This window comes from Mesoplodon bidens, assembly GCF_964165515.1.
Source record: "Mesoplodon bidens genome assembly, chromosome: 6".
Lineage (NCBI taxonomy): Eukaryota > Metazoa > Chordata > Mammalia > Artiodactyla > Ziphiidae > Mesoplodon > Mesoplodon bidens.
Genome location: NC_138162.1, coordinates 15,261,377 through 15,283,366, shown reverse-complemented (window position 1 = coordinate 15,283,366; position 21,990 = coordinate 15,261,377). Strand labels below are relative to the sequence as shown.

At 41.4% G+C, this 21,990-nt stretch overlaps 1 protein-coding gene across 1 annotated transcript in view; it reads right to left on the bottom strand.

Annotated features, from left to right (window-relative positions):
• BRINP1 (BMP/retinoic acid inducible neural specific 1) overlaps nucleotides 1–21,990 on the bottom strand; it is a gene marked incomplete at both ends in the record, with an annotated part of 136,986 nt that overhangs the window by 63,259 nt on the left and 51,737 nt on the right. The window contains one exon of the mRNA XM_081237717.1: nucleotides 5,845–6,035. Coding sequence (XP_081093843.1) covers nucleotides 5,845–6,035 — 191 coding nt within the window. The remainder of the gene's footprint in view (nucleotides 1–5,844; nucleotides 6,036–21,990) is intronic.

The following is a 21,990-nucleotide window of genomic DNA, read 5'->3' as shown; positions in this document are numbered from 1 at the left end:
ATAGATAGAGAGAGGGAGAGAGACAGAGAGATAAGATATAGTTTAAACATAGATACAGACAGATAGATAGGAAAAACTAAACTGTCAGCCCTGTGAAGTCAGACACTATCTATATTAGCCACTGCTGTATCCCTTGTACAAAGCCCAGTGCTTGGCATATAGTAGGTAGTAAATAGTTAATCCACCAATTTTTTTCATTCACTCAATAAACATTTCTTAAGTTACATCTTGGGGAGAGAGGAGATGACATGAAAGTTAGGCACAGGGTGGAAGAGACAGAGAGAGAGAGAGAGAGAGAGAGAGAGAGAGAGAAATAGAAAACCTTATATAATTTACCATGTAGTTTTCCTTAGAAATACATGCATGGATTACTAACAGTACTAACTAATGGTGCATTTTATTTTGGATAAAAAGATGTTTCACCAGAACTTCATAAAGGAAGCTCCAGATATGCCACCTAAATAGATCTGATCATTGTACCACTGGTTTCACTCTCAACTAACTGTGAACTTGGGGACATTTCTTAACCTCTCTGATTCTCAGTTTATTCATGAACAAAATTAGGAGAAGAATAGCACCTACTGCATAGAATAATTAAGAAGAATAAATTAATTAACACACGTAAAGTCCTAATATCATTGTCTGTTCGTTGTAGCAATCAAAAATCATTTGGAGTAGTAGTAGAGAGCAGTCTCTAGAACTAGACTGCCTGGACTTGAACTAGCTATGGGAACAACTTACCTGCACTCTTTATACCAGGGGTTGCCAACCCCGGTCTGCGGCCTGTTAGGAACCAGGCCACACAGCAGGAGGTGAGTGGTCGCGAGCTCCCCATAAATTAGGAGTATGGGATTAACAGATACAAATTACTGTACATAAAATAGATAAGCAATAAGGATTTACTGTATAACACAGGGAACAATATTCAATATTTTGTAATAACCTATTGAATCTAATGGAAAAGAACCTGAAAAAAAGTATATATGACTGAATCACTTTGCTATACACCTAAAACTAACACAATATTGTAAATCAACTATATTTCAATTAAAAAAATAAAAACAGAACTGTAACGGAAAAAAGAAATAAAAATATCATTAATAGTTTATTCGTTACATGTTGAAATGATGCAGGGTGCCTGCATCCCTATAGATGTGGGACCCAAGACACTGATGATCTGGTCTCTCCAGCTGCATCCCGTGCTGCTCTCTAGCTGTGCTCTATCCTGCACAAATGTGCCCTATTTTCTCTTATGGCTGGGACTCTGCTTTTCTGTTTTTCTCCTGGCTAACTTCTACTCATCCCTCAGGTATCACTTAAGACACCTCCTCTAGGTAGCCTTCCCTGAATCCCCCACTGTTTACTTAAACTAAAGTAAGCACTCTAACCACGGGCTCCCACGATCTCTTTTTATTTCTCCAATATGTTACCTGTCACATTTCCTGGTGATTTCTTGTTTAATAGCCTCTCTCTTTTACTAGAGGAGAAGCACTGTGAAGTCAGTGAGTATGTAGGAGTCTTTCTTCATTTCACTGTCTTTGCCTAGCACAATATGGGCATATATTATGTGCTTAACAAATGATCAGGGTATGTGTGGGTAAATGGATAAATGTGGAAGTGGTCCAACTCTACGGTGTTTGTTGATTGACTGAAATCTTCCAGTAAGAAGATTCATCATTTTCAAAATTAATCTCTGGGTTCCACATGCCTAGACTCAAGTTGAGTTCAGAATAAAAAACTCATATTTGCACCTTCCCATGAAGTCTTTGCCAGTTATGCAGGAGGACACGATTGTCCATCCTTTGGACTCTGCAGCAAGCTGAATAGACTTGGCTTAAAAACGGCTTTATATACAATTAAACATTGAGTTCCAGGTGTGATGAGTGGTGGCCTGGGGCAGGAAGGACTCTGATTCTTCTTTATAATGTTCCCAATGCTTTCCCCAGGTCAAACAAAGAGCAAATGTTCAGTTATCATTTGATGGATAGATAGATGGATGGGGAGATAGATGATTAAATGAATAGGTGAATAGATAGGTGGGTGGAGAGGTAAATGATTAAATAAGTGAATATATGCTAGAAGTTAGAGCCAGGAAGCAGAGGATATAAATATTACAAGTGTCAGCTCAGGCTCGCCAAGGGGCCTGTGAAAGAGAAGGTGAAACAGCTCAGTTCCCTCCGGACTGAGAACTGGCAGAAGCAAACCTTAGATCAAGAGGGGTTAATGGACTTCTTGCTGCATTATTAAGACTTAATTTCTTGTTTATTAAGAGAACATTCTGTTTAGAGTCACTTTCCCACTTGGGCATTCCTGCAAATTGCCTCTTCACCCCTTTCCTCAATCTTTCTGTCTCTGGGGGCTTTGTCTCACTCTCTGTAGCACTTCTTTCAGAGGGGAACAAAGTGGGACACACAGGAAATGGGGGATGCGGGGGCAAGTCAATCATCTTATCTTTTGAGTCACCTGGGGACACTGTTCCCAGAAGAAGGAAGGGGATGTCTGGATTTCAGGCCTCTGGGGCATCCCTCATCCTTTCCTTCTGAGCCCCTGTGACTTTATTCTTAGCCTTCCTCTTAGCCAAGGGGAGCTCTCCCAAAATACAGGGTGGGGAACGAGTATACACACAAACATACCTTTACACAAGCAGAAAAACGTGAGTGTTCACACATCAACAGACATTCATGCAATATACATACATTCACATACATGTGCAAGCTTACATATACACATATGTGTACATTGTACCCATATACATGGGTGTAAGATGTATGCATGTGTGCATTGCATATGTATGTATGTATGTCTGCATATAGATTAACTTTCACACGAGCGTAGGCAGGCGTCTGTGCACATCCATCTGTGCAGGGAGACATGCGCTCCCATGCACGTGTGCAAGCTTAGTTGTATATATCACACAGACACCCACCTCCAAGGTGTTTCCTTTAATCCAAAATATGATCTTCAGAGGGACTAAGGGAAATTGAGATCCCTGTATTTATATGGGTCAATCCAGACCCTAATTTTTTCCCTTTACCACCATCCATAAAAAAATCACTCATGGGCTTCCCTGGTGGCGCAGTGGTTGAGAGTCCACCTGCCGAGGCAGAGGACACGGGTTCGTGCCCCGGTCCGGGAAGATCCCACATGCCACAGAGCGGCTGGGCCCATGAGCCATGGCCGCTGAGCCTGCGCATCCGGAGCCTGTGCTCTGCAGCAGGAGAGGCCACAACAGTGAGAGGCCTGCGTACCGCAAAAAAAAAAAAAAAAGAAAAGAAAAAATCACTCATACCAATTATTTTGAGTTTAACAGATTTCACCCCAAGAGTGAGGATCCCATGGAAATGTCTTAGATGTCAGCCCTCCTGCCACCTCCACTTCCTCCTCCTCACTCCGCTTCCTTCCTCTTCCCTAAAGGCATGTACTTGTCCTCTCTCTACGTGACAGTTTAAGAATCATCTGTTGTTTGAGCATGTCCTCAGGAACTCACCTGACACCTCAAACAGCTTATCAAAGCATTTCCTCTAAGTGAATATGGTGTTCTCCTTAGGAAAAATTACAGTGAATACAATTCTCTGCACCTCCTTATATTTAGATGGAAAAACTGATAGCCAGACAGGAAAGTGAATTTCTCAATGTCTTCCATTCATCTCGTGAGTGGTAGGAATGGGTTTTAATTCCAAGTTCCCCAATTTTTTAGTCTCACTAAATGATAACAGTAACAATAGTTATAATAAAACAATAATAATAATAATAGCTAGAACAACAATAGCAATGACTTGTTAGGTGCCAAACACTGCACTAAGCACTTTCAATGCATCATTTTATTTAATCTTCACAATATGCATGAAGTACTAGTATTATTTCTATTCATAAAAGAGGAAACCAAGGCTGAAAGTACTGAGTAACCTGCCAAGGTGACCCAAAACTGGTGAGAAACAGGCAATCAAACTCCAGAGCCTGCCTTTGCATGCCCTACAACCTACCGCCTCCATTCTCTCCCATTGCATGGGAAGGCTCTTAAGAAATACCTTTCCACAAATGAGTGAATGAAGTGATGATGTAAGAAGGACCTCACACAGTTGCTGGGTTGCTGCCACACTGTGTCCATCAACAGTAAATCCCCCACCGTCACCCACGCTGAGGATTCAGGGAAAATTTAGGGCTTGCTGTCCAATACTGGAACTCAATCCAAAGCTTTGCATATTTAAAAATATTGTGCTGTTGTAACAGGAAAGGACCAAGGCTCTGTGAAGAATTAACCACCTCGCCTCAGAGAAATTAAAAATATATTTCACTGCAAAAGAAAAGTCTGTTATTTGGGACTTCCGGGGACTTGGACAGAACACAGTTCCTAATGGAAGTACTGCATTGATCTCAATAATTGTTTTTTTCAAGTGAAATGCGAGATGGGGGAAATTTGAAGAAAAGGGTACAGGTTAATGCCACACTCAGTGTAGAAGTGATTTCATTTTCACTTTACAATAGAGTAGAATTTATACTACATGATTTAACACTCAAATGTTAAAGAATACATGCTGGCTGGTTGGTTGTTGGATTGGGTGGGTTGGCAGGTGAGTGACTTGGTTAAAGAGATGACAGATGTTGGGTCAAAAAAATAACGCAGGCTTTGTGGACAGAAAACCCTAAGTTCAACACTTATTTTTGTCACTTAGCTATACCTCTCGTAAGTCTCAGCTTCCTTATCTATACAATGGAGATACTATAACTTAGCTTGCCATTTTTGAGGACTAAAGACTATGTACAATGCCTGCTATGAGCAAATACTCAAGAAAGTGTAATAGGAGTAGCTAAGTAGTGGATACGAATGAATGAATGAATTTGCCCAACCAATTTCTCCACCCAAATTCTCCACATCATTGGTCTTCCTTGAAATGCATACCTAGAAAGCTTCACCACCCTCCTCTACCCAGCCAACTCCTACTGAGCTAAACTGCCACTTCCTCCAGGAACTTTATACTGACTGCTCCAGCTTGGAGCACTCACCCTCCTCTAAAAAAGATCACTTGTTATAAGCATGCCTCAGTCTACCCACCTGCCTTTGTCAGTACACCTATCTTGTTCAGCTGACATGGGCCTTATCTAAATGCATAACTTTGCAGCTCTCTGAGCAGGTGGCATGGTGCTCCACCACCAAACGGGCTTTCTCAAAATTCAGTGGACTTAAGTCATTGTGGCAGAAAACTGATGGCCAAAGGATTGTAGCTCATTATATAAAAGGATGCATGCAGGCGAGACCCATAGCATCTAAGTGCACTAGTCTCTACCATTTCCCATTTTCTTTGCATTTCTTTCCTTCCTTTTATCCTCCCCTCTTATCTTCACTCCCTTAAAGACAAACTGGACATGATGGGGAGGGATGGGTAAAGCTGAGCAGGTGGAGCAATTAGTCTGCTTTCCTACTAATCTACTCCAAACCCATATAAGATACAAATGATATCCCATATGTAAAAAGACAACCTCAAGTTATCAACCCCTAAAGCAGACTTCAATAAGCAAAGGCACTTCTCTAAACATCATCTGAAGTTATTTCCCCAGATTAGACTGCATTCCAAAGGAACTAATAATACGATTAAACATTCCCAACGAATTGAGCTAATTCCAAGGTGAAGCCATATTTCCACACAAGTTAGTAAACTCTCAAGTTAGACTGTCCTAGAGAACGGAATCAACCAAGACAATGTGGCTTATCTGGCAACATATACTTCTGAGTGACATACGATGGCAGAGATGTCAAGATGGCTTTGATCCTAGGCCACCCCACCATCCCCTCCATCTCAGACTCAAACTCATGACAAGGCTATGGCCCAGTGATTGTTGACCTACCTCCCAAGGTAGCGGAGATGAGGAGGTGGGTGCCGTACTTTTTGATGATGGTATCGATGAACTGCTGAGTGGTGGGTCTCCTGCCAAGCAGGCGGATGCTCCTTTGAAACTCCGGCATGAGGGGCACTGGATGACGGACCAGGTCTCTCCTCTCAATGGCTGTGTTCCTCACCTTCCAACGGGCAAACTCCCTGGGCAGGAGAGATGAGTGAGACTTTCCACCTACCACCTCTACCCCCAAGCCAAAGCCCACCCAACCATCCCATCCAGGCATCTATACTTAGGCGAGAGAGTGCTCACAACTATTTTTAATATTTGTGAACTGATACTTGGATCTGGAGCCCTCAGTCTAGATCTAAGTATTGGGTAGTATTCTAATCACTGGGATACTGCAGTGAACCAGACAGATGCAGTCACGTTCTCACGATGCTTACAGATCATCAGAGATACAAAAATCATTGTCATCTAGTTGCTTATTTATCTCCCTCACTAGACTGTGAATGAAACCAGAGAGATGGGATCTTCTTAGGTACATGTTACATGGTGCGAGTCACAAGTATGCTTGCTGGATGAATAAATAAGCAAAAGAATGAAAGGAAGGAAGGCTGTGTACCAATGGACAAGACGTTAAGGCACAATGCAACTTGAAACCTGTTCTAAGACAATTCCACAACCCAATCATTTAGTCCAGAGCTCAGTTTCATTCAAAATTTTCACATGCATTCACTGAGCAAATACTGTTTGCAAGAAATTAAGCTTTGTTCTGACCATGTAAGGGAATTTCCACTCTTCCCTTCACTAATGACAGAGAAAATCAAGACAGAAGAACATTGAACTTGGGAGTCTAAGCTCAGGGTCTCACTCTGCCTCTTGTAAACTATGTGGTGTGATCTTGGGCAGAGGATGTCACTTCTCTGGATCTACATTTCCTTATTTATAAAATCCAATTAATATTATCTATTTCCTATTGCTGGTGCCCAGATTACATGAAACATAGGGTGTGAAAACACCACTGGAAAATGCCAGGCACTAATCCAATGTGAGAGTTTTATAACTTTTATTTCCTCACACATTCACAGATATATAAATCATTAAAGGTTCACGTGTAATGAATGAGGAGAATGCAAACCAAATATAAGTAGACATTTAAAGGGCCTTGGTTCAGGTTGTTTTTGCTTTAATAATGACCTCTGCTCCTACCAAAGATGGAGCTCCCCCTGAAACAACCAGTTCTCCAACCTGTCTGAGTTACAAGCCCCAGGTCCCTTGAGAAAAACAGACTAGCCAAGAGGACTGTAAGGTCAGCCCAGATAAATGATGGGAACGAGAGTTTAATGAAAAGGTCTCTCACTCCTGCCACAGATGAGAGAGATGAATAAAGGAAGGGGCACAGAGCAAGAAGAAGCAGAACAGGGTGGGAATCGGGCTGGAATATGTCTCGGTAATTCAGTGGTGGAGTCTGACTCCTGATGCAGAGAAAACTGTGTCTGAAGAAAAAGCTTTCAAATTGGAATGCATTTCCAAGCCTCAGAGCTTATAGTCTGTGGCTGCTTAGCAAATCTCTGTCCATAATTCATAACATAGTTTGAATTCTAAATAAAATCTCAGTAATGTGCATATCTTAGATATATATTAAGTCAATCAACTGAACTCAGTGAACCTTGCAGGGCACCTACTAAATGCAGAATATCATGTGTACAGAGGTGAGTGGACACATCCCAGTCTCAGAAGCTCATAGTCTGGCAGGAAAGGCAAGACATGTCCAGCTTGTTGTAAACCAAAGACTACAGGATGCAGAAGAAGGAACACAGACTTCTGAGGTCTCTAGGGGAAGCTTCAGTGAGGTCATATCTTAACTATAGTTTGAAGTTCACATATGATTTAAATAAACAGAAATGTTGTTTAACATTGAAACAAAACCCAACAATCCACATGGATGAAAGGGCAGGAGCAGAGTGAGTGAGAGGGGGATACATAACACATTATGGGAAGAGCTGAACAGGAGGGGAAGTGTATGAAGAGGGTGTGAAAGGGGACAAAATTGAGCAAGTGGGGTGACCAGACAGGAGGAGAGAGTGGGGAATGCGAGAGCCAGCTCTGAGGGGAATCTTATAGGTGAGGTGGCTGGTGACACGACTCCCCAAGGTTACTGCTCCCTGATGCTCACACCCTGTGTAATCTCCTCCCCTTTAGTATGGGCTGGACAGGAGCCAGTGGTTTGCTTCTAATGGACAGAATTTGGAGGTGATAGCATGTTGGTTTTGTGATTAGTTTACTTCTTACTCAGCCGTAAAAAAGAATGGAATAAGGCCATTTGCCGCAACATGGATGGACCTAGAGATTTTATCATATTAATCGAAGTAAGTCAGAAAGAGAAAGACAAATACCAGATGATATCACTTATATATGGAATCTAAAACACAGCACAAAAGAATAGGTCTATGAAACAGAAAAAGACTCACAGACATAGAGAACAGACTTGTGGTTGCCAAGAAGGGGGTGTGGGGGAAGGATGGACTGGGAGTTTGGGATGAGCAGATGCAAACTAGTATGTATAGGATCGATAAACAGCAAGGTCCTACTGTATAGCACAGGGAACTATTGATATATTCAATATCCTGTGATAAACCATAATGGAGAAGAATATGAAAAAGAATATCTATATCTATAACTGAGTCGCTTTGTTGTACAGCAGAAATTAACACAACATTGTAAATCAACTATACTTCAATTAAAAAAAAAAAAACCCATAACCCCAAAGTATGGCAACTTCCGTTTTGCCCCTCCCCTCTGTCTCTCTGTCTCTCTTTGTCTTTGTCTTGCTCTGGCTGCCATGTTGTGAGATGCACTGTTGAGAGATCTATACTGGGAGGAGCTGAGGGAAGCCTCTGGCCAATAGCTTCTGAGGAACTGAGACCACACAAGGGACTGAGTTCTAACAGTAACTATGTTCATGAGCTGGCAAGCAGACCCTTCCGAGTGGAACCTTCAAATGACAATAGCATGGCAAGAGCAAGGGCACCCCATTGAGCCACAGCCAAATTCCCTACCCACAGAAACTTTTGAGATAATACACAGTGTTATATTAAGCTACTAACTTGTGGGGTAATTTGTTACTCAGCATTAGATGACCAATAAAAGGCAATAAGAATCATTAGATACTTCTGAGGAAAGAGTGTTTCCTCATCAGCTTATCCCTGAAATTTATAAAGCTATGTACGTATAGTTATGAAAAAAATATATGTATATGTACATAGAAACATACACATATTTCAGTATAATAGACATACAGTTCTATGCTATTATGTTATAAATTATAGTTATGTTATATACAGGGATATATATAGAGAGATAGATATATAGATATAGAAATATATAACATTTATTTATAGCTTACAACCTTGGGTTACTGTTTTTTTCATGTGAATATGTCTACAGTCCTCAAAACTGACATGCATTACACTCAGAGAGGTTAAGTAACATGTCAAAAGTCACACAGCTCATTAGTGGTAGAACTGGGGGTAGAAAACTTGTATCCTGACTCTTGAATCACACTTTTAATGTAGATATTGAAAAGTAGACTATGAAAACCATAGTAAAACCAGTACTGACACAAAGGAACAATACCATCCCCACCATCAAATTATAAGCCTATGACTTAATTCCTTTTTCTTTCTTTCTTTTTTTTGTTTTTTTAAACAGCCTCTACATTCTTTCTGATGTTCACTAGCTATACACCCAGGGCCTGCCATCTGTGTTGCTTCCTTGAAAAAACTAAGGAGGAAGCCAGTGCTGGGTTCCCGGTTCCTGCCTCACAGGATGGAATGCAAGACCTATGTAAGGGGATGCACGTGACCCACTGAGCACAGTGCTGGGCACTTGGGAAAAGCTCAATAACTGAGGGATGTTATTATGAAGTGCTGACTCTGCCAGGCACTGCCTGTTCAGCACCACAGACAGCTCCCAATCCTAAGGAATTTCCATCTTACTGAATGATGTGCTATTTGCAACAGTCATCTTAGTCACAGAGGAATCAGACAGGAGGATCCCTGACCTAGTCTGGAGGAGCAGCTGGGGTGGGAGCGGGGACGTCAAAAAATTCTTCTGTACAAGTTGAATCTTGACGAGAGCATAGCATTTGGCCAAAGATAGGGGAAGGATATTTCAGGAAGAATAAGCTCCACGTGCAAACATGGAGAAAAATAAGAGAGAATAAGACAGTTGGAGAGAGAGGGATGTGTGTGTGTGCAGTATTCATGTGTATTGAGTGCATGTGATATATAAATGATAAGAAGTAAAGATAGAGAGGTTGTCAGGGACCACATGATGAAGGGTCTTGTGTGTTGAACTGTGTTATTAGATTTCTATCTATAAACTCTGTTCTTAATGGCCAACAGTCCAGACTAAAAATGTTCTAAAAATGAGTCTATGTGACTCTGTGACGATCATGAGAATGTTGGAGTTAATACTGTAATAGCCACAAGATTCTATAATTTTATTCTCTTTACCAAAATACACTTCAGTAAAAAGTCTTCACAGTACCCAGATCTATTCAGAAGTAGATTTAAACAACATTAGAACTAAAACAGTTCATTTATGCTTTCAAAATACGAATGCTTATTATTTTTCCAGATCTGAGTATACAGCAATAAACAAACTAGATAAAATTCTTGCTATCAAGGAGCTTACATTCTCGTGAGAGTGGACAGATAATGAAAGGACAAATGTGTAACATGTCAGAAGGAGAGAAGTGCTATGAAGATAAATAAAGCAGAGGAAGGAGGTAGGGATGCCCTGGGGTGGGGTGAGGGCATAGTTCTATATAGGTGGTCAGAAAACGCCTTCCTAATTTGATGACATTTAAGGAGACGTGAAGGAAATAAGGAAGAGACCATGCAGCCACCTGGTGGAAGAGTAATCTAGGAAGAAGGAACAGCAGGTGCAAATGTCCTGAGGTAAGAATATGTTTGCCAGGTTTGGGGAAGATGAAGGAGGCAGGATGAGATGAGTAGATGAGTAGAAGAGACGTTATGAAAGGAAGGGCAAAAATAAAAAAAAATAACATCAAAACATGGGATGGAGTTGGCACCAATCTCAAAAGGCCATTCTAGATTTGGTAAAGACTTTTTATTGTTAAATTCTAAGTAATATGGAAAGTCAAATGAAGGTTTTGAGTAATGACACCATCTGATTTATGTTCTAAAAGAGGAGTAGGCAATCTGTTTCTGTAAAGGGACAGATAATATTTTAGGCTTTGCAGCCATAAGGTACCTGTTACAGCTACTCAATTCTGTCCTTGTAGTGCGAGTAGCCACAGACAATAAACGAGTGAGTGTGGCTGTGTTACAATAAAACTTTGTTTATGAAAGCAGGTTTCAGGCCTGATTTGGCCCATGGTGAGTATGACTCCTGTTCTATAAGCATCACTATGACTCCTTTCATAGAAGTCATCCAATCCAACCCACTCAGTTCATAGATGGCAAAATTGAATTTCAAAGACATTAACTTATTTCCCCAAGATCGCACAGCAAAATGATTGGCAGGGCTGAAATCAGAGCCTAGGGCTTGTGACTCCAAGTGCAGTGCCCTTTCCACTGCAACATGCCACCTTAAAAAGATAGTAGAAGAAAATAAAAGAGAGAAAAAGCCTGCTTTTCATGTTGTCTAACTGCTCTGCTGACCCAGGAACAATTTTATGTAAGTTCTCAGTGAATTGAGCACAACATAAAATATATCTTTCCTTCTGAGCCCACAGAACAAGCAAATTCCCCTTGGAGGAGAAGGCAGAACTCACAATGGCATAGGATATGTTTATGCCCAATTAAGCATCCCAGCAGGGCGGGCAAACCAATTAGACTGAGATTAAAAAAGGATCCTGGATGGAAGGCATGGGGTGGCTGCAGCAAGGCTCATCCCACCAGGGGAGCGGAGGGTGGGAGGGCGGGTGAAGACAGAGGCAGGGGATGGATGGAGACTGGATCCAGGGTCACAGGACTTAGGATGAGGGTACAGAGAAAACCACAAGCCCAAGGCTCGCATTTCAGAGCACTGCTTTTATTGTAATACTCCCTTGTCCCCTTTGCTAACCCTCTGTTTCCTAGACACACACACACACACACACACACACTCACTCAATGACACATGGAGAATGAGGATGCACTGAAGAAAAGATTGTGAGACAGGCAGGAGAACTGGCTCTGTGCCCTTGTGGAGGTGTGTGTTTACTCTCCTGGGAAATAAGTTGATAGTATTAGATGATCTTCAGCTTTGTATCTCTCAGCCAGGGCCCCGGAGACAGAAATCTTGGGTTAAAACCTGACCCTTCCATCAATTAGCTGTGAAATCATGGTGAGTTTGCTTATACTCCAAAAAAATGTAGATGTAATCTAGGGGAAGCATATCTACCTTAGAGGGATGGGTTTAGGTTTATATTAAATCATGGAGCACAGTATCTAGAACATAAAAACCCTGAATAAAGGTAGTGTTAAATTTATTATCAATATTACCATTGTTGTCATGGTCACAGGAGGGGCTCCAATGGGAAGGTGGGGAATAGTGGATGATGGATGGTGGGTAGAAGACAAGAGGAAACAATCCTGCTCTTTTTAATGTTTTTTTTTTCCCCCGGTACGCGGGCCTCTCACTGTTGTGGCCTCTCCCATTGCGGAGCACAGGCTCCGGACGCGCAGGCTCAGCGGTCATGGCTCACGGGCCCAGCCGCTCCGCGGCATGTGGGATCCTCCCGGACAGGGGCACGGACCCGTGTCCCCTGCATCGGCAGGCAGGCTCTCAACCACTGCGCCACCAGGGAAGCCCAATCCTGCTCTTTTTAAAGCTATTAGTAGGTAGAACTTTTGTGGAGGGATTTGATTCCTGATTCCCACGAAGTATGATAAAAGTACTGACTGCATTTAAGAAATGGACTAACAGTTTATAAACCTCCTCCTACTCTATCTCCTCATATATGGGATGAAGACTAAAAACATGCATCTCCCAGATTGTTCCGAGAGTTAAATGAAATAATGGCTAGAAAACCTCTCTGTAAACTGCAGCAGGGTATGGACAATTGTAAGTTTTTCTTGATATTTATTATTATTATTATTATTTATTATTATTATATCTATAGTTAATATATTTAATATTATTATCATATGTATATATTAATAATATAAATAATATATATTATTTAATATTATGATGATGATGATATTTAATAATAATATTATTATTATTTGCATAGGGCACAGTTACAACGATATTATTATTCCTTAAAATGTTCGCTTTTGTTTCATCATGTGTAAAATGGGGGATCACAATTTCTACTTCTCAGGGTTATGAGGAGAACATCTCCAGTAGTGTTGGGTGCTTAGTAAGTGCTGGATAAATGTGAGTTTCCTCCATTGTTTTCTAGATAATCAAAGTAACTAATTACCTCTAAGGAAGTGAAGGGTTGCTTTACTCTTCTTTATGAAACATGTTTTGCAGCCTTTTTTTTTAATTGAATCTGATTGCATAGCAGAACCAACTGGAAGTGGTTTTCAAAAACACACCTATTGTATAGACTTCAAAAAATAGAACAATGGAAAAATAAAGGGAGGAAAACAAAATGAATTTGGAGTTAAAATTAGCATGCAAAAGCAATCCTATAAAGTCCTGAACACTTGACAGAAGTGGATAACAAATGCCTCTGAGCTTCCTTGCAGCCAAAGGAAAAAGGGAATTACAGACCAAAGGGCCACACAATCAAGAAGAAAACAGAGCAGCTGTTGTTCAAAGTTGTTGGAGATACAGAGAGTTCCTGGATGCTGCGATAAGATACAAACATCTCCTATGGTTTCTCATAAAGAGATGGATGTAGTTGATGCTGGTGGGGAATGTCCTCACTGACAATGTTTGATTGGCTCAGTGTAGCCTAAGGCATATGATGAAGCACCACTTGGTAATGCAACTCCATGAGAGACAAACATTACTGTTTAAACAGGAAGGACTATAGTGATCTGACTTAATCCAAGGATACATTTTAGAATATTTTATAGACATTGTATCCTCAATAAATGTTTGCCAAAAGCATAACTGATTAAGGTTACAGGATGTTTGCATTTGTTTATTTCTGGGTGGCTTATTCCGTTGGTTGCATTTATTTGCAAGTGAAATAAAAATAAGCCTCTGAATGTCTGGGGCTGGGGGCTGAGGAGGATCTGGGACCACTTCCATTACTGTTAGCAGAAGATTATCCCCAGAGACGAACAAGGGAAATTACATAGAGGAGGGGACTGAGGAGGTGAAGTCACTGAGCTGAGAGCGAGAGAGAGAGACAGAGAGAGAGACAGAGAGAGAGAGAGAGAGAGACAGAGAGAGAGAGAGAGAAGAGAAAGAGAGAGAGAGCATTTCTCTTGCCTGCTGTTCCCAGCCTCTCCCCACATGTTCCCCAGCCAGCTAAGGGAAAGGTGAACCCAAGGGCACATGTGAAGTGGAAATGATGCATCTTAACAAGTATGGTGTCCTCAACAAATCCCCTGCCTGTCTCCATGCCTCAGAACATAAGTGAGAAAGCAGTTGAGGAATCCCAGCATCCAAGTGGTTCTCCAGGGTAATTTAGCTCTAGAAGGGTAAGGAGAGGAAAAGCAGAAAACAAATAAACGAACAACCAACCAAAAAGAGCTGTCCCTGAAAATGTGATTATGAATAGTGTTGTTTTAATTACAAGTAAAGACACTGACTTAACTATAGAGAAAATAATCTTTGCTTACAATTTGTATATAAGTCTTTCTGTTTTCCAAAGTGTGTTCATTTAAGTAATGGCCTTTTTATTTTTCTACTAACCCTAGTAGCAGTTCTAAAGGCTCCTACGGGAATAAAGTTCAGAGAAATGGGGGCAACTAATCCAGGGTAAGCATCCTGGAATTGGGCTACATGCTTCTCATTGAGTGGAAACTTGAAAGGGAAAAATAGAAACACAGCAAGCACACTTGAATGGCCCAGGTTTGATAGAAATGGACCATCTCCAGAAAAGCAAGTGGGATTCTTCGTGGAGCACTGTTACTGAGGACAGGGACCACCATGGGGGTTATGGGAATTCATCATGGGGAAAGCAGCTTAGAATGTTCTTGCTTTATTTTACTCGGAGCAGACAGAGTTTCCTTAGATACCCTCAGTCACCTGAGCTACCTCGCTGCCATACAGAATCCAAAACATCAGGATGAGGATGAAAGGGGTTTTGGAACAACCATCCAAGGACGTTGCTGTCATTTCACAAATGAGGAAATTGAGACTCAGAGAGAGAAATGGACTTGCCCAAGGCCTCAGAACCTTTGATAGCAAGGGGGACTAAAATCTGGGTTCCTGATCTCAGGTTCAGTGTCCTCTATGCTGATCCGCTGTCCCATCCCATTATCTCAACACTGTGGGGTCTGTACTGCACTTGGTCCTTTACAAAGCTCTGTCATCATATACATTATCCTCTCGATAACCTGGAAGTGGGGGGCATTTCCATCCCCATCACAAGTGGGGGAAACTGAGGTCCAGGGCAGTGAAGACCACATGACACATCCATGTCAGAGCTGGGACAGAAACTCAGCTTCCAGGATTCTCTGCCTGGGCTCTTCCCTGCTTCTTCCTGCCCCCTCATCCTCTGACTACTCTGGTGTCACCAGGCCAGTGGAGGACAGGTGTTAACTGTCCCAAACTGCCTTGTCGGAAGCACCCGCGACGTTCTGCAGAAGAACGAAATATGGCGTATCGAGAAAAAGCAAATGATACACTGAGCACCTGAAAAAGCGGCACCAAACAGGTCCTTTCCTGACATTGTGGCAGTGTGGGAGGAGCTCAGAGTTTACAGCCAGAAAGGCCTGGCTTTGAATCCCAGCAGAAAGCCACTCATTAGCTGAGTGATCCTTTGCAGATTGCTCAGCCTCTCTGAGCTTTCTTTATCAGTACAATAGGAATCCTAGTACTTACCTTGCAGGGTTACTGGAAGGATTCAGCATAATGAATGCAATTAATCTGGCAGTAGTAGCTACTCAATAAATGTGAGTTATTTATCCTTTGGCAAGGCATTCTAAAAGGGGAGTTTGTCTCATAACACATAACTTTTAATGGATATTTTAAATGATCTTAATATGCCCATAGGCTCTAGGGATCACACAAACTGCATATAAATAAAATATTTAAAATTCTGTTTACTCAATTTGTCTCTCTGCTTATTTCCAAAACATCTATTGTGAAAGCATGAGTCATAACTAAATATAGATTAATAAAAATTTGGAGCAGCAATTATTTTCCAATTGTCATAAATCCCATTAAACATTGCAGTTAGATGAATTTTCTTTTTCAGATCACAAAATTTGAGAGCTCCAAGGGACCACAGAGAACATCTTGATATTGCCTTCGATCTTTAGATGGAAATATGGAAACTCTGAGAGGGGAGATCATTTTCCCAGGGACACACAGCTATCAGCAGCGCTGCTGGTTTTAAAATCCAAGTCTTGCACATGCAGACCTCTGCTCATTTCCCTCTGCCACAGCACATCCTTCTAGGAGAAAAACAAGCAAACTTCTTCCCTAGAAAGTAATGTTGCATTTACTTGCCAATTTTTTTCTCGTTAAAATATTTTAGGATTAGCAAGTGTGCTGTCATCTGAGAGCCTCCCCCGAATCCGCATTCCCAGCTAGGTCCTCCTTTTGTTTCCCTATAGAGAAAGCTTTCCTGTCCCTGCTTTAACCTTATTAAGAAATACCTTTTCCTTCAATCCAATCAACACACATTCATTGAATTTCTGGTCTTATACCAGGAATTGGGGGGTCTAAAGCCATCCTTTACTTATATGTATCCAAGTTCTTAAGAGTGATTTAACTCAGGGGTCGACAAACTATGGCCCACAGACCAATTTTGTCCCTCTGACTGTTGTGGAAATAAATTTTTATTGGAACATAGTCTCACTCATTTGTTTACGTATTATCTATGGCTGCTTCTGCACTATAATCTCAGGGTTTAATAGTTGCAACAGAGACCATAGGGCCCATGAAGGATAAAATATGTACTATCTGGCCCTATACAGAAAAAGTTGGCTGATTCTGATTTAACCCATTGAGCTGGCCAGTCAAATAATGTATTTTAAGGAAATAATAAAAAATGCCAGATCAAAGATTTATAGATTGAGCTACTCAATAGAGATAGATAGATCATTAAATTCTGTGTGTTTTTAAAAATTCCTTTGCCCTAAAATTATTTTAAAAACACTGGGCAAAAGAAAATTAGAAAATGAGGATGTTTCCCACACAGCCTGCTTGAATCTCCTTTAAAGCCTAAATAACAAAGTCATTATTTACATACAAATTAGAAGGAATTGATTTTCTTAAAAACGCCGGGATCACACCTGAGTTAAGAAAATAAACACGCTTCAAGTGGAATTTATGATTTGATGATTAAACAAGGTAATTGACTTAATATACACAATGATGAAAAAAATACCTTCTGGGGGGTCTAAGGCATTCTCAGAGGTATTTGATTGCCCAAGCACTGAAGGAAGAAGGAAGATACTGCCAATTTTCCTAGTTGGTGGAATGTGATGAGTTGTAATGCCATGAAAACCTGGCTCCAATGGCTAGAACTGCAATGACCAGGAAGAACTGACAGCAAGATAAAGTCCCACTCAGTACAGCAAGCTTTTTCTGATTGTCAGAATGAATCAGGGTAGAACAGGGAAGAAGGGGGCCCTTGTCTAAAGATATCAAAGCAGAGTCTGAGTAGCTGATTGACAGAGATGCTTACAGAAGGGATTCAGAACCCGCACCGTCATTGCAGAGTGTTGCTGTTGCTGTCTTTACCCACTCGGAGACCCTACGTGTTTCAGGAAAGAACATGAGCTGTCTTCTGAGTGCCCAGGTGAACTGAAAATGTTTCCTTGCAATCACTGACAGCTATACTGGTCTCACACAGACACCAAGATGAACTAAAGTTATGGAAGACCTTACCTATTTAATTTTTTTTTTTTTTTTTTTTTTACCCCTGAGTTAGTTGGATGATACTCCAAAACACAATGAGAGACGTCAGCCCCGTTGTCTATCCCATGGCTACCCCCAGACTCTGAATTTTAATTTTATTTTTTCTCCTACAGCACCTAAATACGGTTCCTCTCCATCACATGATCCTTCAGTTCCTCTTTTTTGTGTGTCCATAAACGACTAGCAAGTGTTATTTTTCTTGGGCATAAAGGTATTTTAATGGCCATAGGCTACGAAAGTCACTGCCAATCAACCACTCTCCTGCAAGTTCACTTTACTTTCCAGAAGAGCCTAGCTCCCTCTCTCTCCTACACAGATGCTTATCCATCTAAATCCATAGACTCAGCCACAAACAATATCTCTCTTCTAACACTGGACAGGCTTGATTTTTCAGATCCATATGCCTAAGCATAAATATATATTGGGCACCGAATATGGACCAGGTGCTTTGCATTAAAGCACAAGCCCCCTGGGAGGTGGTTATAATCATCCCCATTTTACAGATGAGAAAGCTCAGATTCAAAAACCCACCCAGGTTTAACTCTGTCACACTATGTGCACACCAGATGTGACTTATGATTACTTGCAACCCAATATTCTGTCTAGCAAGCTAATTGCTTGTTATGATTTTATATGAACTATTCTTAAACTAGCTTGTATTTCTTACTTACCTCTTGCATTTTCAGTGAGGGACTGCCAACATTTTGGCCTCCTTAAAGGCTAACATTGGGTCTAGAAGAATGAGCACTGGCCTTCGAGCAAAAGCATCATAAACCTACCATCTACTCTACCATAATAAGCTGGGCTACCTTAGACAAGCCATGATTCATCTTTGGATTTCACTTTTCCCATCCGTAAAATGGACAGTTGGGTTGGACGACTGGCTTTCAGACTTTGGTTTAGACATGAAACATTTGATTCACAAATTCATTCTTTCAAATAAGTTTTTGTTTGTTTGTTTTAGAGGATTTACCATGACTCTGTCTCTATTTTAGGTGCTAGGGCTCCAGAAGTGAACAATACAAAGAATTGCATTTTTCTGGGGAAAACACAAATAATAATTTTCCAATAAATGTTTTGCAAAATAGGTAAATTTGATATAAGCAGAGCTTCTCCAGGAATGGGGATGATTGCAGAATCCTGTCTCTCCCTTCACCACCACCCCCCTTCAGGCTAAGCTCAGAGCCCAATTTGAAAACTCAGACTCAGATTCTATCTGTGCTTTGTGAAATGGGATCCATAAGCCAGCTGCACCAGGATTTGGTGGGAATCCATGTTAAAATACAGAAACAACAGCTCACTCAAACTTAGCAAAGAGTCTCAGCCTCTGCCTTTCTAACAAGCTCCCAGGGGACCCCTCTATAGAGCAAAATTGAGAACCTCAGGAGCAAAGGGCTCTGATGTTTCCCCTTCTCTGGACAATCTTCCCATCATTCCCTCCTAGTAAACTCTTTCCCTACCTACTAGGTCTCAGCTGAAGGTCATTTCTACAGGAAACTTTCCCCATCTCCCCAGCCAGCTCTGGTCCCCCCGACCACCGAACTCAAGTGGCAATCGTGGACATATGTGATGATTTATTGTCATCCCCTCCTCTCGACAGTAACCTACATGGGGCGGGGACTATATTCTATATTCTACTGGAACCATAAAGTGCCCAAGTAAATAATTCTTAAATAAGTCAAGGCAGTACAAGTTTGTGAATATATTTTCTCTCCTTTCCAGCATTAAGAAACTCATGTCTTTGAAGTACCCTCAGCAATCAGATTGTTTCACTGCCGATGCTTAGCCCCTGGAGTTTGGCACGTTACCTTAGGACCCTGTTTCCAAATTGCCCAAGTCTTCTGTGACTTCCTGTTTCTATTTCTTACTGCACCCTGTTCCACGCGTAGGCAGAGGTGGCAATTTAAACCCCAGAAGTGAGGAATTTTGGAATTAATCTTCAACACCTTAGTGGTTTCATTTTTCCCTTTTCCAATCAGTAGCACATCTACTAAGTCCAGAGATCTGCAGGAAAGGACTCTTATGGGATTAAATAAAATGAGGTTCTTAGACAAAACACATGGAAGTGCAAACGCCGCCCACCTGACTCCCCTGCTTCCACCTCGACAACTCTGTGATTCTTGCTCAAGATCACAGCCAGAATTCTCTTCTCAAGGTGTGGACTGGCTCATGATGCCGCCTCCACGTTGTTGGGAAGCCATCAGTGAGCCCTCACTGTCTACAAAATAAACAGGAAACTCTCTGAATTCCTATTCAAGAGTCCTCATGACCAGAGTTAAACCTGAAAGTCTCAGCTCCTTCTATTACCCTATCCTTACTCCAGTCAAACTGAACTGCTCTGTGGACCCATTCCTAACTAATATCATTTCCTTACATTTTTCTTTTCTTTCAAAATTTTTTCATTTTTTATTGAAATATAGTTCATTTACAATGATTTAGGTGTGCAACAAAGTGATTCAGTTATACATACATATATATATATACATACATATACATATATATACACTCTTTTTCAGATTCTTTTCCATTTTATGTTATTAAAAGATATTGAGTATAGTTCCCTGTGCTATGCAGTAGATCCTTGTTGTCTATCTATTTTATATATAGTAGCGTGTATCTGTTAATCCCACATTCCTAATTTATCCCTCCCCACCCCTTACATTTTTATGAACATTCCAGACACCAGACACCACCTAAACATAGCCCAGACCTCTTAATTCTGAGCGGAATGCCTTCCACGCCTACTTAATTCACCAGCTTCTTCTTGATTCCTAACCTCCCCCTGGCCCTGGCCAGTACACAGCTTTATTTTTTTATTTTTTATTTTTTTGCAGTACGTGGGCCTCTCACTGCTGTGGCCTCTCCCGCTGCGGAGCACAGGCTCCGGACGCACAGGCTCAGTGGCCATGGCTCACGGGCCCAGCCGCTCTGCGGCATGTGGGATCTTCCCGGACCGGGGCACAAACCCGTGTCCCCTGCATCGGCAGGTGGACTCTCAACCACTGAGCCACCAGGGAAGCCCTACACAGCTTTATTTTTTATTAAGCTCCATCAAGTATACAACCCACTCTTACATCCAGGCTTTCCTACCTTCATGTACTATTTTCTGCTGGAAAAACAATTCCCCTACTTTACCTGGTTCCTTCTTACTCACCAATAGAGAGCACTTTGCACTTCTCAATATATATTACCCTGTACTACAATTACCTGTTTACTTCTTTCTGTCCCTGCTCCATGATGCATTCTGCCTGAGAGTGGGAAGAAGCTAGCTTGTTCAGGCTATTCTTAGCACTTATCTTAAGACCTGGTGTATGGTAGGTTCTGAAATAATTGAGGTGATTCCATGAATTCCCATCTATTCATTCACTCAACCAATATTTTTTGAGCACCTATATGTTCGATGTAGTTTCTAAATGCAGGAGATAAAGCAGTGAAAAGAACAGGCAAACTATTAAGCTCACATTCTAGTAGGAGAGTCAATCAATAAATGAAGCAATGCATATGCAATAAAATGCCAGACCACAGTGTCTCACAGAAAAATGAAACAAGGTAAGAGGACAGAAAATGACACAGGTAAAGGGGGCTCACTTTTGTATGGGGGCACTGGAAACTCCTCTAATGAAGAGAAATAGGACCAGAGACCCAAATGAGGTAAAGAAGAGTTAGATTGGTTTCGGGCAAAGCGAAAAGCAATGGCAAAATATCCAGTGCTGAGAGTGAACATAGAGTATTTGAAAAATGACAAGAAGGCCAGTTTGGAGAGGGAGGGACAGGTGGCAGGGCGTGCATAGAGTCAGTCCTAGTGGACCATGATGAGGGTTTTGGATTTTCCATTAGGAGTAATGAAAAGCCACTGGACAAGTCTGAGAAGGGTGATAGGATTCGAGTTAAGTTTCAGAAAGATCACTCTGGCTGCTTTGTGGATGAGAGCTGAAGATGGAAAATGACACAGCTGGAAGCAGGGGTGCCACCAGGTGGCCACTGCAGTGGTCTAATGGAAGCTGACAGTGGCCTGGATGAAGGTAGCAGTGGTCTAGATACAATAAAACTGGAGATGTATTTTGTAAGTAAAATCTATAGGATTGGGCTTCCCTGGTGGCGCAGTGGTTGAGAGTCTGCCTGCTGATGCAGGGAACGTGGGTT